Raw genomic sequence first — 17,819 nt, 5'->3', positions numbered from 1 at the left:
AATTTGAAATACGATCTTATGAATATATCGTATCTTATTTTAAATATTTTCGATTTAACGATCTCTAAAAATAACCGGTACTAAGTGGATAATTTCAAGTCTTTTTTCGGACATAAAACGTGCGAAACTTGAGACCTAAATAAATGAACGCGAATCACGCAAAGTAACAATGGGTTAAGAAAATTGGATAGTAAGAGTAATCACGCGATGATTTTTTTTTTCTTAAGTAATTCAAGTTGTATTTATCATTTATTTTATTATTATTATAATTTTTTTGACCATTTATTTTGATTATTTCACTAGTCGGTCTTAATATTTTTGATAATTTATTCAAATTATACTTCAAGCCTCTCATCATTTAAATTTGGCGCCTAAAATTTAAATCACCGTCAGCTCAATAAGAGACAATTTTCAAATTTTTTTTACACAAAAAATTTACAGCAACCCGTATGAAAAAATATATGGTTAAAATATATCAAATCATATATATTTGCAACAAAAAAATATATGATATATTATATTGTATATTATAAAAAATCATATAGAGATTTTGGCCGATTTAATATAAAATTATATACAGTAGTAAATATATGTATTCCATATATGTAACTTATATGTTTTTTATATTAAGCTATATACATTTACATTTACCTTATAATATAATGTATTGATATATTTCCTTTTATATTCAAAAAATATATAATTTTTATATGAAATGAAATATATGGTAGCATATAATTTATATTATATATGGCATCATATATTTTCTTTGTTATATTTAAGCATATATTTTATTCGGTGTATGAATATGTATATGGGTATATATATTCGCATGAAATTAACTAATTTTGAAAATTTTAACTGCAATTTAAAGAGTATATTAAAATTTAGATCTAATTTAATTGGAGTTGGTCATACGAATAAGAAACTTTTTTTTCCACACACAATATAAATATATGTTTGTATATATGATCAGAATATATTTTTCGAATATGATAGAAATATTTATTTTTATGTATGATAAAAATATAGTTTTCGTTTATGACAAGAATATATATTTTCATATATGATAAAAATATATTTTTTGTATATGATTGACATATATATTTTATATATGCTAAACATATACGGACTCGTATATGATGAATATTATATTTTTTAGTATAAAAAAAAATATATCAGAAAATGTAGTTAAATTGGCTACATATATTTTCTGATATTTATCATATATTTTGACCATATGTTGTTTTCATACGGGAATATTCTGCGTAATTTTTTTAGTTGTATTTTATTTAAAATTACGGAAATAAGTAGTAAGCTTCTGTAAAATATTAAACTGTCCCACCGTTACCTTAAACTTTTTGATAATTTTTACCATCGAATTCTCTGCATGTAAAAAATTTTAATGGTTTATATTTTAAGATACAACAAAAATTGGTTTTTATCCAGCAGAGATAAAAATTTATTAACGATTACGATCGAAAAATACCAATTGATTTTTTTTTGATGTTTTTTAAATTTTTGGGTCAAGAATTTTTTTAACTTTTGATAGCCATTATTTTAGATAAGTCTCCCATGGTCTCGGTCGTAAAAAAAAATATATGTGTTATATTTATATATGACAAGAGAACATTAAGAGTGAGTACTTAAACATTTATCACCTGGACGCATTCTACACAACAGACGCCCTCAAACGGTGAAAGCTAGACGTCGATTATTACGCGTTAAGAGTAACTTACTTTTTAACTTTGTATATATATATATATATATATATATATATATATATATATATATATATATATATATATATATATATATATATATATATATATATATATATATATATTTACAAACATACATACATATATGTATGTATGTATTTATTTATAGCCATACAGGACGATAAAAAAAGTTGATAGGTCCGTTACAATTACACGAACGTTTAAAAATTTATAACTAATAAAAAAAAAATGGTTTAATATGAACATGTGTTTTTTAGGTCGATTTTAATTTACCAATCGTAGGGTAAATTTTTTAAATGCAATATTAATTGCACAACAATCGCGAAGCAATGAGATGTGTTCTACTAACCCTTATTATGTCCCGGTTGATTCACTAATGTAAGAAACGTATTTGCACTCGTTCAAATATACTCGAGTAGAACATAATTCGTATTATTTGAAAGATAATTCATTAATGAATCAAACGAACACAATTTCAAGTCAGATTTTAATGATAATGGTTGAAAAAAACCTGTGATGGTTGTCAATGTGTACAAATGTGGGTAAACACAATAACTTCAGTATGGTTGATCTATTTTTTTTACACTTGAGTTCTTAAATAGAAGAACCCTTTTGATCACTTTTTCACATTCAAATTTTTTTTCTATTTTATTATTATTATTATTGACGAATGTATGGAAGTTTTTCTTCTTTATTATACTCATAGATTATTATTGTTAACAATATTTTTTTTTAATTTTTTGAATAAGCAAACGGGCTATGCAGTTTTGAAATTTCCAACTTTATTGTTTTTATCCGTAAAAAGCAAAAGTTGTTGTGAAAAGATTGAAAAACCGCTGATTACATCACAGAAAAAAAGTTATCGAGTCAAGAAAATATCTGGGAAGACAAACGTTTTTGGGAACCATATCAAGATTTTTTTGAGCCAAGAGAATTTGATTTCGTCAGGAAATTTCTATTTTATCCGAGAAAATTGAGGTTTTCAAAAAAATTTTCTTGAATCAAAAATACTTACCTTTAGTCAAGATTTTTTTTTCTGTGCATTCTAAAGTTCAAAACGTGACACGACGAATTTTTTTTGAAAATTCAAAAGAAAAATCAATGATTGACTTAATTCTATTAAAATACCGTAAAAAAAAAATTAAGAAATAGTTCAAAAACAGTTTTTTCTCTGCATATTTTGCACTGAAAAACAATGATAAAATTTATCACTTTCAATTAAGAGTCAAAAACAGTTTACAAGAGAGTCCAAAAACGTTAATTTCAATTATTAAGACAATCGTTATTTATTTTTTGTATTTTCAGTTCAAAAACCGTTTAAAAAAATTGACTGTGTCACGTTTTGAAATTTTCAAGTCAACTCTTTTTCCACAATTTTTTTCATAGATTTATAACACATATATATGTATATATATCTATTGATGTCGAAGTATTTGAGAGAATGGGAACATGATTATTATGGACGTGAATACATTTGTATCGATAAATCGGTCGTGAGTATCTTGGAGGTCGTGAAAGTAAACGCTTAAATTTCCCAGTTGGAAAAATGAAAGAGGATTATAAAGAAAAGGAGATGAAGATGAAGATGAAAAAGAAAAGTAAATTATAAAAAGTATAAATGGTTGATTTTATATATAGTATGGACCAGAGTATTAGAGAGAACATCACGATGATTCTTGTGAAGAATGATTACCTTGAGAGTACACACTGAAATCAGCTCTTTTTATCTATCCATCTATCTATTTATCTATCTATCTATCTGGTAGTCTGTATATAAGAGCTCACTACAGGGTATTCTGTGTCTTTAGAGTTTAGACACAGAGGTCTATTTATATATATGTAGATATAATACATTAATATATATATGTAGAGTGTATACAGTTTCCTGTTGAGTAGATGCTACAGCTTTGAGGTCTCGGCATATAATGTCTGTCGCGATTATTTCGCGATCCCGATTAACAATGCAAATTTTCTCCAGCTCCAGTCCCTTCTCAACCTCATCTCGTCAAATAATTCTCCCCGATAAATTTCTAATTTATCATTAGAAAGCTAATGCTTCGTGATTTAAAAACCATTTTAGATAATTAAAAAAAAATTATTCAAATAGTTTATTGATGTTTACAAAGAAAATTAATCACTTTTTACTAGATTTCATAGAAATCTATCTTTTGCATTTGTCCTTATGGTGGAATTTTCAAAGAATTTTGCCATAATCTGTCATAATTCATCGAGTAGGTTCCAAAAATACTAATGGTTCAAAAGTTTATATACGTATATATATATAACGCGCCATGTTGCGACGATAGCGGCCACAATTTTTAACGGATCTTAATGAAATTTGGCACACTTATTCTATGAACGACAATCACAGTTAAGTTCGAAGATGAGCAAAATCGGTCAACTAGTTTAGAATAGCCGGACATTTGAAATTCAAAAAATAACGAAAAACCTACTTTGGCTTTTTTCGTAAATAATTTTTCAACGGGTATATCTATCCTTATTATGTAAAAAGAAATTGATAGCTGATAAAAAAATGTTTTCCTATTTTTATTTTTGGTTTTACGATAATTGTTCCACTTTTAATAAGGGCTCAAAGTCACATAATTGACTCATGTGTTATGGTGATGCCATTGCTTATATCTTTGAAATTTTTGATGAGTGATTATTAAATTATATATACTTATTCTTTAGGTAATTATCTCGATCAACCCGAGTCGAAATATTAGACGTAGATTGAACGTTTTGAACGTAAATTCAATGTTTTGGACATTAAAAACTCAATTCGACAGCTTTCAACTTATTCAAAACGTAGATTGGAGTATCATAAATCGAAAACGTAACTAAAACCTATTTAGACTTACAATAAGAAAACATAAGCATACAAAAAAATTATTTTTATCGATTTTGTACTTCTGGATTATAATCACGTCCATTTCCTAAAATTTTGTCGTCCGCCTTTCTGGCTCTTGAATAAAAAATTCGTATTTTGAAAAAAGTTTTTTTTCAGTTTCATACTTCTATCTTTAACACTATTATATCTTTTCATATATTATGAAAATTGTGATTAATATTGAAATAAATTAATTAATGTTATCATTAAACTAATATCATAACTCATGAAATTACCAATTTCTTACGAACCAAAATACAAAAAATTCGTTCAATTTACTTTCAAAACGTTAATAATGTTCAATTCCCGTTTAAAACGTTAAGAATGTTTAATTTATGTTTAAAACGTTAAGAACGTTCAACTTGTGTCTAATATTTCGACGCGGGAAGTTTAAAAATTTACAAAAATCGGTTAAGCATTATAGAAATGGCGGCAATTTGAAATTTTCTAATGAATGAAAAATGCTGTTTTCTGTGTTCCTTTTTTCTAAATAACGTGGTAATGGGTACATCTATCACTAACAGTTTGATTTTCAAATCTTGTAAAAAAAATTTCATTTAAATAAAAGCTTTTATAAATTTTTTTTTATGTAAATTTTAAATTAAAACACTTAAATATTTTTTTTTTTATCTCAACTTATCACTTTTCTTTTTAACCACAATATTGAATTTAAAAGTGAAAGTTAAACTTTCGTCTGTTAAAATATTTTAGTCGAAAATTTTTATTGTTTGTATGTTAATTTTAAAAAATGATAAATTTTTACCAACTAGAGACATATTTTATTATTAATAATAATTTATAGATGCAATTAAAATTTAAAATGCCGCCAATTAAAATTATAATAAATCGTATTTATTGGGCTATCAATAAAATGCATCATAAAAATATATTTTAATAATTTAGAATCTTATAAAATGACACTTTGAGAGATAAATAGTTTAATTAGAACGAAATAAATGAAAAAATAAAATTGTATGGAATATATGTGAGAGATACGGAAGTCAATGTCCAGTAAGTGTAGTCTTGAGTAAAACGATAAATAAATCCATAAACACCTCGTTCGAATCGTGTCTATAATCGACGATCGTTTTATTTAAGTGAGCAACCGGCAGTAGCATTACAGTATTCAGTACAGAGCAGTTTAAAGGATCTCGTTTAAATCGCGGGTTTGCTTGGGGTTTAGTTGTATTGATCGCGGTTTTAAAAATTATATTAACTCGAATGAAGCGAATAAGGCCTCGTTATTAGTGCGTTACGGTTGGTAAACTTTTATTAGTAACAAAACAAGAGAATCGGGTTTGTGCCATTTAAGATAACGACCTCAGTTGTAAGAGTAATGATATAAATTGTTTATTTATCGTTATGATAATTTAATAAAATAAATGAATTAAGACTTTATATATTTATATAAACACTATTAATACGCTCATATATGAGTATATATGAATATTCAGTTTTTAAGATCACTCAAAAATATTGGATATTAGGAAAATTTCAAAATTCTCGTACACAGAAAAAAAGAATTTCTTGGCGCAAGAAACATTTTGCATTAAAAAATGAAAACAAAATTTTTCGTAGGATTAGAAATAATTTTTTGGCTCAAGAAAATTTTTTCTTACCTCAAAAAATTCTTTGTCACCACAAGAAAATTTTAGTTTTCAATTTATAATACGAAAAATTTCTTAGATCAAGTAAAAATTTTCTTGGAGCGAAAAAAAATTTTTCGCGCCAAGACTCAAAAATATTGGAAATTAGAAAAATTTCAAAATTCGAGTCTTCTCATTTGAAAGTGAAATTTTTAGTCATAGGGTAGAGGTACCGTTTTTGGTGACTTGAGGACCAGTTTTGGACACTTGAAAAATTTAATAAAATAGTTTATGAAATACGCAGAGACAACTAATTTTTTAACTGTGTTCAAAAATACTTATTTTTATACTATGACTGCAAGTTTTTTTATGACAATAAAGTTAGCAGACATTTGACTCTATTTAGATTTTTTTTAACAAAAAAATAAATATTGAAAAAAATATTTTAAAAAATTGCACGTATAGTTTATCAAATTTTCTATATGTGAATTTTTTTAGAAATATTTTTTTTCTTATGATTATTTATCAGTTAAAAAAATTTATATAAATTTCAAATATCCCTGGTGGAAATTTTTCGGACTTTTCTCTGAAAAACTCTGAAAAGCCTTTAGAACTTTGAAAAAGTCTTTAGAACTTTGGAACTGATTTTTTCGGAGAAAATTCCTAAAAATTTCCACCAGGGATCTGCTAACTTTACGGTCATGTTTTTTTAAATACTTTTTCATTTATTAAAATAAAGTGTTGAATGCCCAAAAATAGAGCACTAGCCACAAATGGTACCTCTACTCTATATTTTCTACTTGTAGCGAGAAAAAAAATTTGAAAAAATAAAACGACTTTTTTATACATTTTAAAAATTTTTAAACGGCCTCTTAACTTTTGAGCTCAAACTTGGTCATAATTTTTTTTTCCCATACATTATTTTTGGGTGAGAGTGAAAATTTCTTTGAGTCACGCTAATATATATTAATATTTTCAGATCACTCCAAAATATTGAAAATTTCAAAATTCTTAAGTATTTTCATAAAATTCATATTCGAAAGAAAAACAAGAAGTAAAAAATTTGAAAAAAAAGAATCTTAATTTTTTTTTCATTCCTAAGATTTCAAAAATTCATGAGCGGCCTCTTAAACTTTTGAGCTCAAACTCGATAATAATTTTTTCGTTGCATACGTTAATTTCTGAAAGGGTAAAAGCTAAAATTTCTTTAAATTACCTTAATGGATACATATATATATTTACATCTTATATATGCATATATTTATTTATTAATTTATTTATTTATGTTAATAATATTATTTTATAAATGAAATTGAACTTGACCATTTTAGGGACTCAGAATAATATATTTTAAAATTACCGAATTAAGAGCAGTCATGCGCACATGTGGTCGCAAAAAGATTATATTGAATTTACAAAAAGATAAATGAAATAAATGAAAGTGAATGTTTTTCTTTAAAAATAGTGGCGAGAAAATTTAACAGAACGTGAAATTTATTATATCTGCCTTTGATATTAGGATAAATGTAGATATGTGAATAGACATATATGTACAATATAAAGATGTTGTCAGGGAAAGTCGTCATTGTCGTCATTGTTGGTATCTCAATTGAGTATAATGATAGAGCGGTGTATGGTATATAGTATAAGATAAATGTGTTATTTTGAATAGTAACTTTAAAATATATATTTCTATTCAGTTATAACTTGTTGAAATTGTTGTCGTTTTATAATCTAATAATGTAATGTAATATACAATGTTAAATAGTTAATATGCATAATAAACTACTCGGTATATGTATACACTTATATATATACATATATATACTAAATGTAATGGAGAGTTTCTCACATACTTTCACACTTTAAACAGTTATTGTGTGATATATATCTAAAGACAAACTATCGCAATTACAAACTCTCTATGCAATTGAATTTTCTATGGTGAATTTAAGTAATTTTGTAATTTTATCTTTTACACTTTTATTTACGGGCATGTGTGAATAATGGACACACATTAGATCGCTTAGATGTCCGGGTCTCATTTCGAATAAAAGTTTCTTTTTTTAAATATTTATCTGGCTGTGAAATGTAGCATAGAAATAAAACGAAGTTTTTATTATGTCCGTGCGAAAAGTTGGAATTTACGCCCTATATAGAGGGAAGAAAGCATTATTCTGTTAAAGTGCGCATGCGCTAGTTTTCGCGGGAACAATACAAAAATTCAAATTTTTGGTTGCGAATTTATTGAAAAATTGTATGTACTCACGGAAAAAACGAATTTCGTCCTGATAACAAAAGACGGGTTAACGAAAGATTTTGTTATAATGACAAACATGATTAACTTACGGTAATAAATCAATTTGTTATAGTAACAAATGAATTTGTGTCGTAATTAAGAAGTCGATTTGTTATGAGAACACACGATGTTTATTATAATAATATCGTCGTATTTTAAAGCCGGCATTTGCTACCGTAAGTAATCTTAGCTTATGATTACAAAATTTGTTGTTAATGCTACAAATTCATTCTGTTACTTTAACAAATCAGTTTTTTTATTGGAACACAACAGTTTTGTTACAGTTACAAACCATTGCTTGGTCACAAAAAATTTTTTTCCGTGCTAAAGGACATGATTACCCATATGTTTTTATTACATATGTGGAGCAATATCCCGAGTCAAAAAACGAATTCGGATTTAAGTCTCAAAATTCTCGATGAGATTTTTGAGAATCAACTTATAATTTTAAGATTGACAACAGTACAGAAAGTTATCCTAGTTTAGTCCTCAGAGTAGTAGTTATGACCAATTTTACCACTTTGAGGACTACACTGGCATAACATAATCTGGATTAGAGCCTCAAAATACTCAAATCTTACAGGAATAATTTAATCCACATTTGAACCTCAAAAGTCTCATTCGACGTATTCTCTCCCTTCCCTTTTCTATCTAAAATTTTTAAAAGTCCGAAGTATAACTTTTCATTCGTTGAGGATTTTAAGGTCTTAGTTATAATTCAAAATCGATAAATTATTCGCATTTAGACCTCATAGATCTCATTGAGGATTTTGAGTACTAAAGTAGAGTTACTTTCTGGGCGGCAAATAAAACATCAAAGGAATTGAGGCTTTTGAGGACTAAACTAGAATTTGCTTTTTGACTCGGGATGTGTACTATTTTCCTCCTTAGGTATAGGCAATATATTATTACTAATAGAAAAAAATTTTTTTTTTCTTCTTATCAAAATTACATGCCGGGTATAAAATTAAAACTCGGGTTAGATAAATTTCTCTCATGACATTTCCGATAATTTGATGGATTAGAAAAACTAACGGAGGTTAAAAGTTTCACTCTTTAGAATTTCAAGAAATTAAAAAAATTTTTTAAAAATTTGGATATGATTATTTTGGGCAAATAATTATTTTAAAAAAAATTCAATATCTGGACAATTTATAAAATTTCTTTATTAAATAAAAAGAAATTGAACTGAGAGGAAAAATTAAAAAAAAATTATTATTATGGGTAACAAAAGATGTAATAAATTTAGCAATCACTGCAGATAAATTTGAGTTGAGTACTGTAGTAAATTAAGAATTTTAATGTTAGTTGTTAATTATTGGTGAGGAAGGAAATATAAAGTGATTAATTGCAAGAGAGACATTAATGTCGATAAAAATTGTGTCAAATGTTATCGGATATTAAGAAAGAGGAAAAGTAAGTTGAGGAGGTGGTGAAAAAGAGGGAGTAAATTTTTCGATGACCTAAATTTAGCAATGAATTGAGGCGATGGACGTTTACCACCATGGTTGTCCTCCTTAAAATTCAATTTCAGTCATGAAAGAATTAAGATGAGACGAAGAATAAGAATAATAAGTTAAGATAAAATGAAAAATAAGAACCGTCATTCTTAACTTCATTGTTCCCATCAGGGAATTTAAACCGTTATCAAGATTATTTTTGTAAAATCAACAGGATGTCTTTGACGTCATAATATACAAAAGTGCTGTATTATATATATATGTATATGTATAAAACCCATCTTTATATCTCGTATTTTTTTATATCTTCTTTAAGCTCTACATGGGTTTTTTTTATTACTTATTTATTGGTCATCTCGTGATTTATTTATTACAGTTTACTAAATGCCCATAAAATATTGTCTTTAAAACTCCATTATTTATTTATTGACAAACAATTAATATTTATTTCAGTATATATCCAGTAATTTTAGTTCATAAACATTGACAGTAAATATTTTTAATGATTTTTTACGTGCGCAATTATGATCTCACTCGATTTCACTTGGAAAAATCCAACAATGAAATAAATTTTTTTTTGTAATCTACTGGACAGCAAATTAATTAAAAAAAAATTTTATGATTAAAAAAAAAATTTTTTTAAATTTTTCAACTGAAAATTTAATTTTTATAATAGCGGTTTTTTTTTCATAATTCGCGGGAAAAATAAAAATTTGAATTTTCCATTTCTTATGACCGCAAAAAAGTGCACAGAGTAAATAATTTCGTTGTGCAAAAAATTTTTACTCGCCCCAAGAAATTTTTTTGCATTGAGAATTAAAAAAAAAAAATTTCTCGAATCGACTAAAAACGGCAATAATTTTAAAATAGATAAAAAATTAATGATCCTGAAGTTAGCAGACAATTAGCAATTTTTAGATTTTTTTTTCAACAAATCAATTACAAAAAAACGAAAAATAAAAAAATGCACATGCAGAAAATTAAAAAAACTACAGGTGCAATTTTTTCAAATATTTTTTTTTTATGGTTTATCGTCTAAAAAAAAATGCAAAAATTATTAGACGTCTGCTAACATCAGTATCATAAAAAATTAATGATCTTGAAGTTAGCAGACAATCAATAATTTTCGATTTTTTTTTCAACAGTAATTTAAAAAAAAAAAAAAAATATGCACATGTAGAAAATTGAAAAATCTATAGGTGCAATTTTTTTGAATAATTTATCACTTTTAAAAAAATCCATAAATTATCAGCCTTCGACTAACTTTAGTATCCCAAAAAATTAATTAATTACTTTGCACATAAAAACTAATTATATTTATTTTCATTACAGATTTTCTCTATAGACACAATGTAACCATAGACAATGTCATGACTGAAGTTGAAATTCTCGATACTTCGAGGTGCGAGGTGAGTGATATATTTTTTTTCAAAATTAAAAAATTATTTACAAATTCAAACATTACTTCCCTTGGTCCATTTTACCTGCCGTTAAAAAACAAAATTAATTAATTAAAAAAAAAATTCTTTTTTTCCACAAGTCAACTTATCTTTATTGTTACACCGATAAAGTAACGTATATATATTTGACATAAAAAAAAATATATAAAAAAAAAATTAGTCAAAGATCTTAGCCGTATAACAAGGGAGTTTTGAGTGGTTGAGTGGGCTCGCGAATGAGTTACGTCGCATTGCCAAGGGTCGAGTCTTGGTCATAGACACATATATATTTATATATATACATATATATTTACTCATATATGTGGCATGTCGAAGTAATGAGCCGACACGTGCCACCTACGTTTAACGTACCTTGGCTATTATTCTTACCAAGTCACAACTTATATTACATACTCAATACTACACCTTATATATATCTGTATATATATTACGACTCATATAGATATGACTCTTACATTAGTCTTACACAAACCATATAATACACGATACGAAATGAACAAAGACAAGGACACGGTAGAAGTTTACCGGCATTTTTAAATGGCAAAATAATTTTGAAAATAATTATTTAGTCGTGTAATGAGACTGTGTAGACAATAGCGACAAAGAACACAAGTATATAAAATAAAAATAAAAATAATGATTGATAAATTGATGGGTTTTGTATCGCAGAACAAGAAGCACGCGCTTCTTTGGCGATATCGCGGTAACTTTGAGATAGCGGCATCGGTTGCATCCGAATGCGCGCGTTTACTTAAACATTACGTACATGTACTTGAGGTTCATGTTTGCTTCAACAACACATATCTACATTATACGTATAAGAGAAGGACTGAGTATAGAGTATAGAGTTAAAAGGATACATAAGACGAGAAAGGATAAAAGATTGTTCTGTTGTCCGCCTCTGCATCTTTCGTACGTGCCATCAACACCTTTTTATTGCTTAGTTGGGTTGTAAACGAATTTTTACCGTCTTTTAAATGTACTTTGTTTTTTTTTATATTTTTTTTATATCTCACTTTTGATGTAAAGGATAATTATACTTAGGTTTATTTTATTTGTGGGATGTACGGATCTTAATTGCTAGAAGATAAGAGATGACGACGAGTGTCTAAGGTCGAGAGTCGTAACAATTTTGAAATATAATTGACAGATAATAATATTATTATATATTTATACAAGGGATATATAAGCGTGTTATTAATTTTTTATTTTATTGATTAATTTTTCAAGACAGAATAGGTGAATTTTTTTTTTTTTTTGGAGTAGGATTAAAAAAATTTTTAGGTGTCCCGCTGTACCCCGGGTTTGTGGTATCGATTTGATTTGTAATTTATATAAAATTTATGAAAGTTTGAAATTGAAAAAATTTTTTTTTAATCAAATTTTTGGGACGTCCCATTGTGCGTTTAATATCCCGTCGTGTCCATGTCTGACCTTTTTATAAAAATTCAAATATAATAATGACATGCTCGAGTATTACGACCAAATTTACAAAATATGATTTGAACTTAACTGTTTAGTAAAATTTCTACTTTTAAATTAACTCTAGAATCTTTTGTTTATTTTTATTATCATTTGAATTTCATCAGACATCATTGACTCGCAAAATTGATTTCGTTGATTGTGTAATCGAGGGATTTTTGAAAAAAAATCTACACACGATAATATTTTTTTTCACTAACGCCAAATTAAATTAATTTAATTTTTATTATCATACACTCAGAAAATTAAGTAATTGTGTTTATTATCCTAAATTTTTAATTCCAATCATCTAGAATGATTTGAAAATTTTTAAATGCAAAGAAAGGTAGTGTTATAATTTTTTTTAATAGAGATAATAATATCAGGATGGTAAAAATTACCATCAGGATGATAACAGTTACTATCAGGGATTGTAATTAATATTATTACGATCTAGATGATTTATACAATCGTCTAGATAATATTCACTACTATTGGATTGATAGCAAAAATTTTACCATCACTAGATGATAATTCCTATCATTTAATTTTCTGAGTGTAGAAAAATGTTCTTCCTTAACTTTTATGTGTTAGCGTTTTTCCTAGAGACTTCTTTGAATCGTAGAGAAACCGGAGTGAATGCGGAGTGAATTCGAATTTAAATTAAATCCGGATTCACTCCCGATTTTTTACATTGTAACTATTATAATTTCTGATGGTAACTGTAACCATCAGAAATTATAAATATAACTATTTAGAATAGTAATAGTAATTAACTCTGGTTAACATACATGATCGTAACAATTATCATCCATATGGTAAGCATTACGATCTAGATGATTCATACAATCATCTAGATAATATTCACTACTATCGGATTGATAGCAAAAATTTTACCATCACTAGATGACAATTCCTATCATTTAATTTTCTGAGCGTAGAAGACATGGCATAGACTAAATTTTTCTTATTTTTTTTTAACTATATATATAATAGTTATATATATTCAGTCATAATATTCATTAAATTTTTATATTTTTTTCGATGCCATACATTTTTTTTTCTAATTTGTATACGTGGAATTTTTTTTACACTGATTTAACACCGGTATTTTAACACCGCCTACACTGGTGTTATTTAATTTTACCACCGCCTTTTTATGGTGTAATACTAATAAAATTGTTAAATAAATTATTCAATTAAAATTTTTTTCAAAAAATCTTTCCTCAGAAAAAAAAGTTACATATTCAATTTTATTAATAGAAAGAGGTTTAAATTATTAAATGACGTAACATATATTTACATAGATTTGACGTGTTCATTATATAAAATTATATATGATTTAATGATTTAATAATTTTTACGTGGAAAGGGATCATGTATGGATTCATTTACATGCTACAGGTCATTGATACAGAGTAATTATTTATTTGTATTATATATATATATATTAGGGTGCTCCGTTTGAAACGAAGATTTTTTTTTTTTCGTTCCCCATCGAAAATCTTGTTCTACATGTAAAAATAAAAATTCAGTGAAATTTCGAGCTCTTAATAAAAATTTTAAGAACTGGAACAACGTCGTTGAAGTTTTCCCATGCTAAAAGCATGTAAATTTTGATTTTTTTCATTTTATCGAATAAAACTCAGCCCCATATTCACGTATCTTATCGGTTCAAAGTTTTCTTGGAAGAGAATTGAATGCTCTTTGAAAAAGCCTGTATGTGCTTAGCAGTACCTCCAACTACAGCCCTCGTGGAAGCCTTGAAAGTCTAATTTCCTACGAAATTAGTGGTTTTTTGTTGTTAACTTGTAAACGGTTGACTTTTGGGAAAAAAAGTACATGACATTTTTTGTAGGAAATTTAGTCTTCTACAAAAAAGTTCTTCAAAGTCAAATCTCTGAAATCAATATTTGAAAAGATATGTGAACTTTAACTAAGTAAAATTCGAAATTTTAGCTAAATGTCAAGATTAACGGTTTTATAATTCAAAACCATTACATAAACCATGTTTTTTTTAACATAATCCATCTGTTAGGTCCCGAGGACATCGAAAATTCGAACGAGATTCTTCAATCCTGTGTTTTAATCATTCAATATTTCAAAAGAATTACAAATGAGGTTAGTACTTAAGAACAATTTCGATGAATAATTACGGGCATTTTATATTTTATATAAATATATATTAATTGATACTTACCGTAAGTTAATAACTGAATATATTGTATAGTATTGAACATTGACATTTAGCTAAAATTTCGAATTTTACTTAGTTAAAGTTCATATATCTTTTTAAATATTGATTTTAGAGATTTGACTTATGAGAACTTTTTTGTAGAAGACTGAATTTCCTACAAAAAATATCATGTACTTTTTTTCCCAAAAGTCAACCGTTTACAAGTTAACAACAAAAAACCACTAATTTCGTAGGAAATTAGACTTTCAAGGCTTCCATGAGGGCTGTAGTTGAAGGTACTGCTAAGCACATACAGGCTTTTTCAGAGAGCATACAATTCTCTTCCAAGAAAACTTTGAACCGATAAGATACGTGAATATGGGGCTGAGTTTTATTCAATAAAAAGAAAAGAATCAAAATTTACATGCTTTTAGCATGGGAAAACTTCAACGACGTTGTTCCAGTTCTTAAATTTGTTATTAAGAGCTCAAAATTTTACTGAATTTTTATTTTTACATGTAGAACAAGATTTTCGATGGGGAACGAAAAAAAAAAAATCTTCGTTTCAAACGGAGCACCCTAATATATATATATATATATATATATATATATATATATATATATATACACAAGGTTGATGTGACGTTTTTAAATGGGAGCTACTGGCGTTAAGGATGAGAGGGTGTAAGGGAATAAATGAGGGTATATGATGTGTGTAAGAGGCGTGGCATGTTCTATGTAAATGATGACCGAGAATCAAACTACCGTTTTAACCTGTCAATCAAGCTGCTTATTCACCATTCCATATCACATGGACACGCTCGGTAGTCCAAGGTGGACAGGGTGTGCCCAAATATAGAGTACACGAATGTCAACCCCATCAATGGTATTACTGCATTTAAATGACAGCGACATGACGTTGATTTTTATTGTCTTTAAATATAAAAGTATCACAATACTTTCACGAAAAAAACATAATATTAAAAATTAATAAATGATAGTAAAAAGTGGAATCTGTTATCAATAATTAGTACTATTATGTACTTAATGCAAAGTAGTTTACTAATTTTTGTAGATTCCTAAAAACTACTATCAATTATTTCAAAAAGTAACTAAATATTATTACTTTTAGGTATATAAATACGTGACTTATTAGTGAAAATTAATTAATTTATGGCATACATCTATTGAATAGTAATGATTGGTCAAATTAACAATTGCTATCTTAGATACTGATTTTTCCAGCCGAAAAATTGAAAAAGTTACTAACTTTTATTTTATAAATTCGATATCTCTGATCAATTGTTAGCTTAAAATATCATTTATTCATCATTATAAATTAATTTACAATACACATAAATCGAATAAGTGGTGAATAATAAAATGAAAAATTAGTATACTAGATACTGATTTTTTGCTCATGAACATACCGAAAACTTTAAACTCTTATTTTATAAATTCTATCCCATTGACTAATAATTATTAGTCATTTTCAGCAGCAATTTTCTGCTATTCTATCGGTTTTTTGCAGTTTTATGAATGTTTGAGGGGACTATGGGCCAAATTTATTGCAGAATCAGATCAAGCAGATTAAATTACATGAAAATCTTCGTCAATCCGGGTCCACAAAATTTTTTGTACCAAGAAAATCCCAATTTTTCACGATTTTTGCAATTTTTAAGGATATTTTACAATTTTTTTAGAATTAAAAAAGTTTATGATTAAAGTACGATCGAAATTAGTATTTAACAGATCAAAAAACATGAAAATTATGCTTGCCTTAGATCTCAAAATTTTTTTTCTTGCCAAAACATCGAATTTTCGCTATTTTTTGAGGTTTTTTGCAATTTACTCGAAATTGAAGGCTGGACGGCCTAAACTGACTTAAAATTCGTATTCAGCGGGTCGAAAAACATGCCCGTAGATAGGTGGCGCCCAGTGTACAGACAATTTTTTTTTTGTGTGCCGGTGTAATTAATATAAAATGTTATTTATTCGTTATTATAAATTAATTTATTATATACAGAAATCGAATAAGTGGTAAATTTTTTAAAATTTTCTATGTTTATTTGAATAGTAATAAATAACTTTAGATACCAATTTATCGATTCTTTTTCATATTAATTTAAATATACGAAATTACAAATTTTGCTCTTCTATATGTATCAAATTTTAATCTAAATAATAGCCATTTTGTAATATATAATGATCCTGGTTTGATATTTGTATACAAATATACTAATTTTAAGTCAAAAATAAACTACCAACTATTTCAATTTTGAGCATCATTTTTTTCCGTTCAAAATAAATATAAATATTTAAAAAACCACTTTGAGGAAAATAATTATGATATTTTTTTATTAATTTGCAAATAAATTTTTATTATTACCAGTAAAAAAACGAGAGTAATAATTAAAATTTACGAAATTAATTAATAATGTGAAATGTTGAGTGAATTTTTTTAATTATAATGAACATTAAATTTAATAATTAACTTTGTAATTAATTACTGTGTAAAAAATTTGAATATTTTTATATTTAATGAAAAGAATGTGAGATTTTACATGTAACTAAAATTAAAACCCCAGAAACGCGACGGATTAACTTATAAAATATATAAGAGACAAACCAGAGACAGTTAATTAAATATAAAAATTTCAAAAATTTCTTTTTTTTTTCTTACCATCATCTTCAGAGTTATTTTTAACCATCGGAAGTCTGCATATTTATATATTTATATATACA

The 17,819-nt window shown here is 26.4% G+C and overlaps 1 protein-coding gene across 1 annotated transcript in view; it reads left to right on the top strand.

Annotated features, from left to right (window-relative positions):
* Window positions 1-17,819, top strand: part of LOC130670875 (ras-related and estrogen-regulated growth inhibitor-like) — a 58,281-nt gene that overhangs the window by 16,847 nt on the left and 23,615 nt on the right. Inside the window, exon 3 of the mRNA XM_057474480.1 lies at window positions 11,310-11,386. Within this exon, the coding sequence (XP_057330463.1) occupies window positions 11,310-11,386 (77 nt within the window). The remainder of the gene's footprint in view (window positions 1-11,309; window positions 11,387-17,819) is intronic.

This window comes from Microplitis mediator, chromosome 7 (assembly GCF_029852145.1).
Source record: "Microplitis mediator isolate UGA2020A chromosome 7, iyMicMedi2.1, whole genome shotgun sequence".
Lineage (NCBI taxonomy): Eukaryota > Metazoa > Arthropoda > Insecta > Hymenoptera > Braconidae > Microplitis > Microplitis mediator.
The sequence above is the reverse complement of the archived record's forward strand: the minus strand, read 5'-3'. Positions and strand labels throughout refer to the sequence as shown.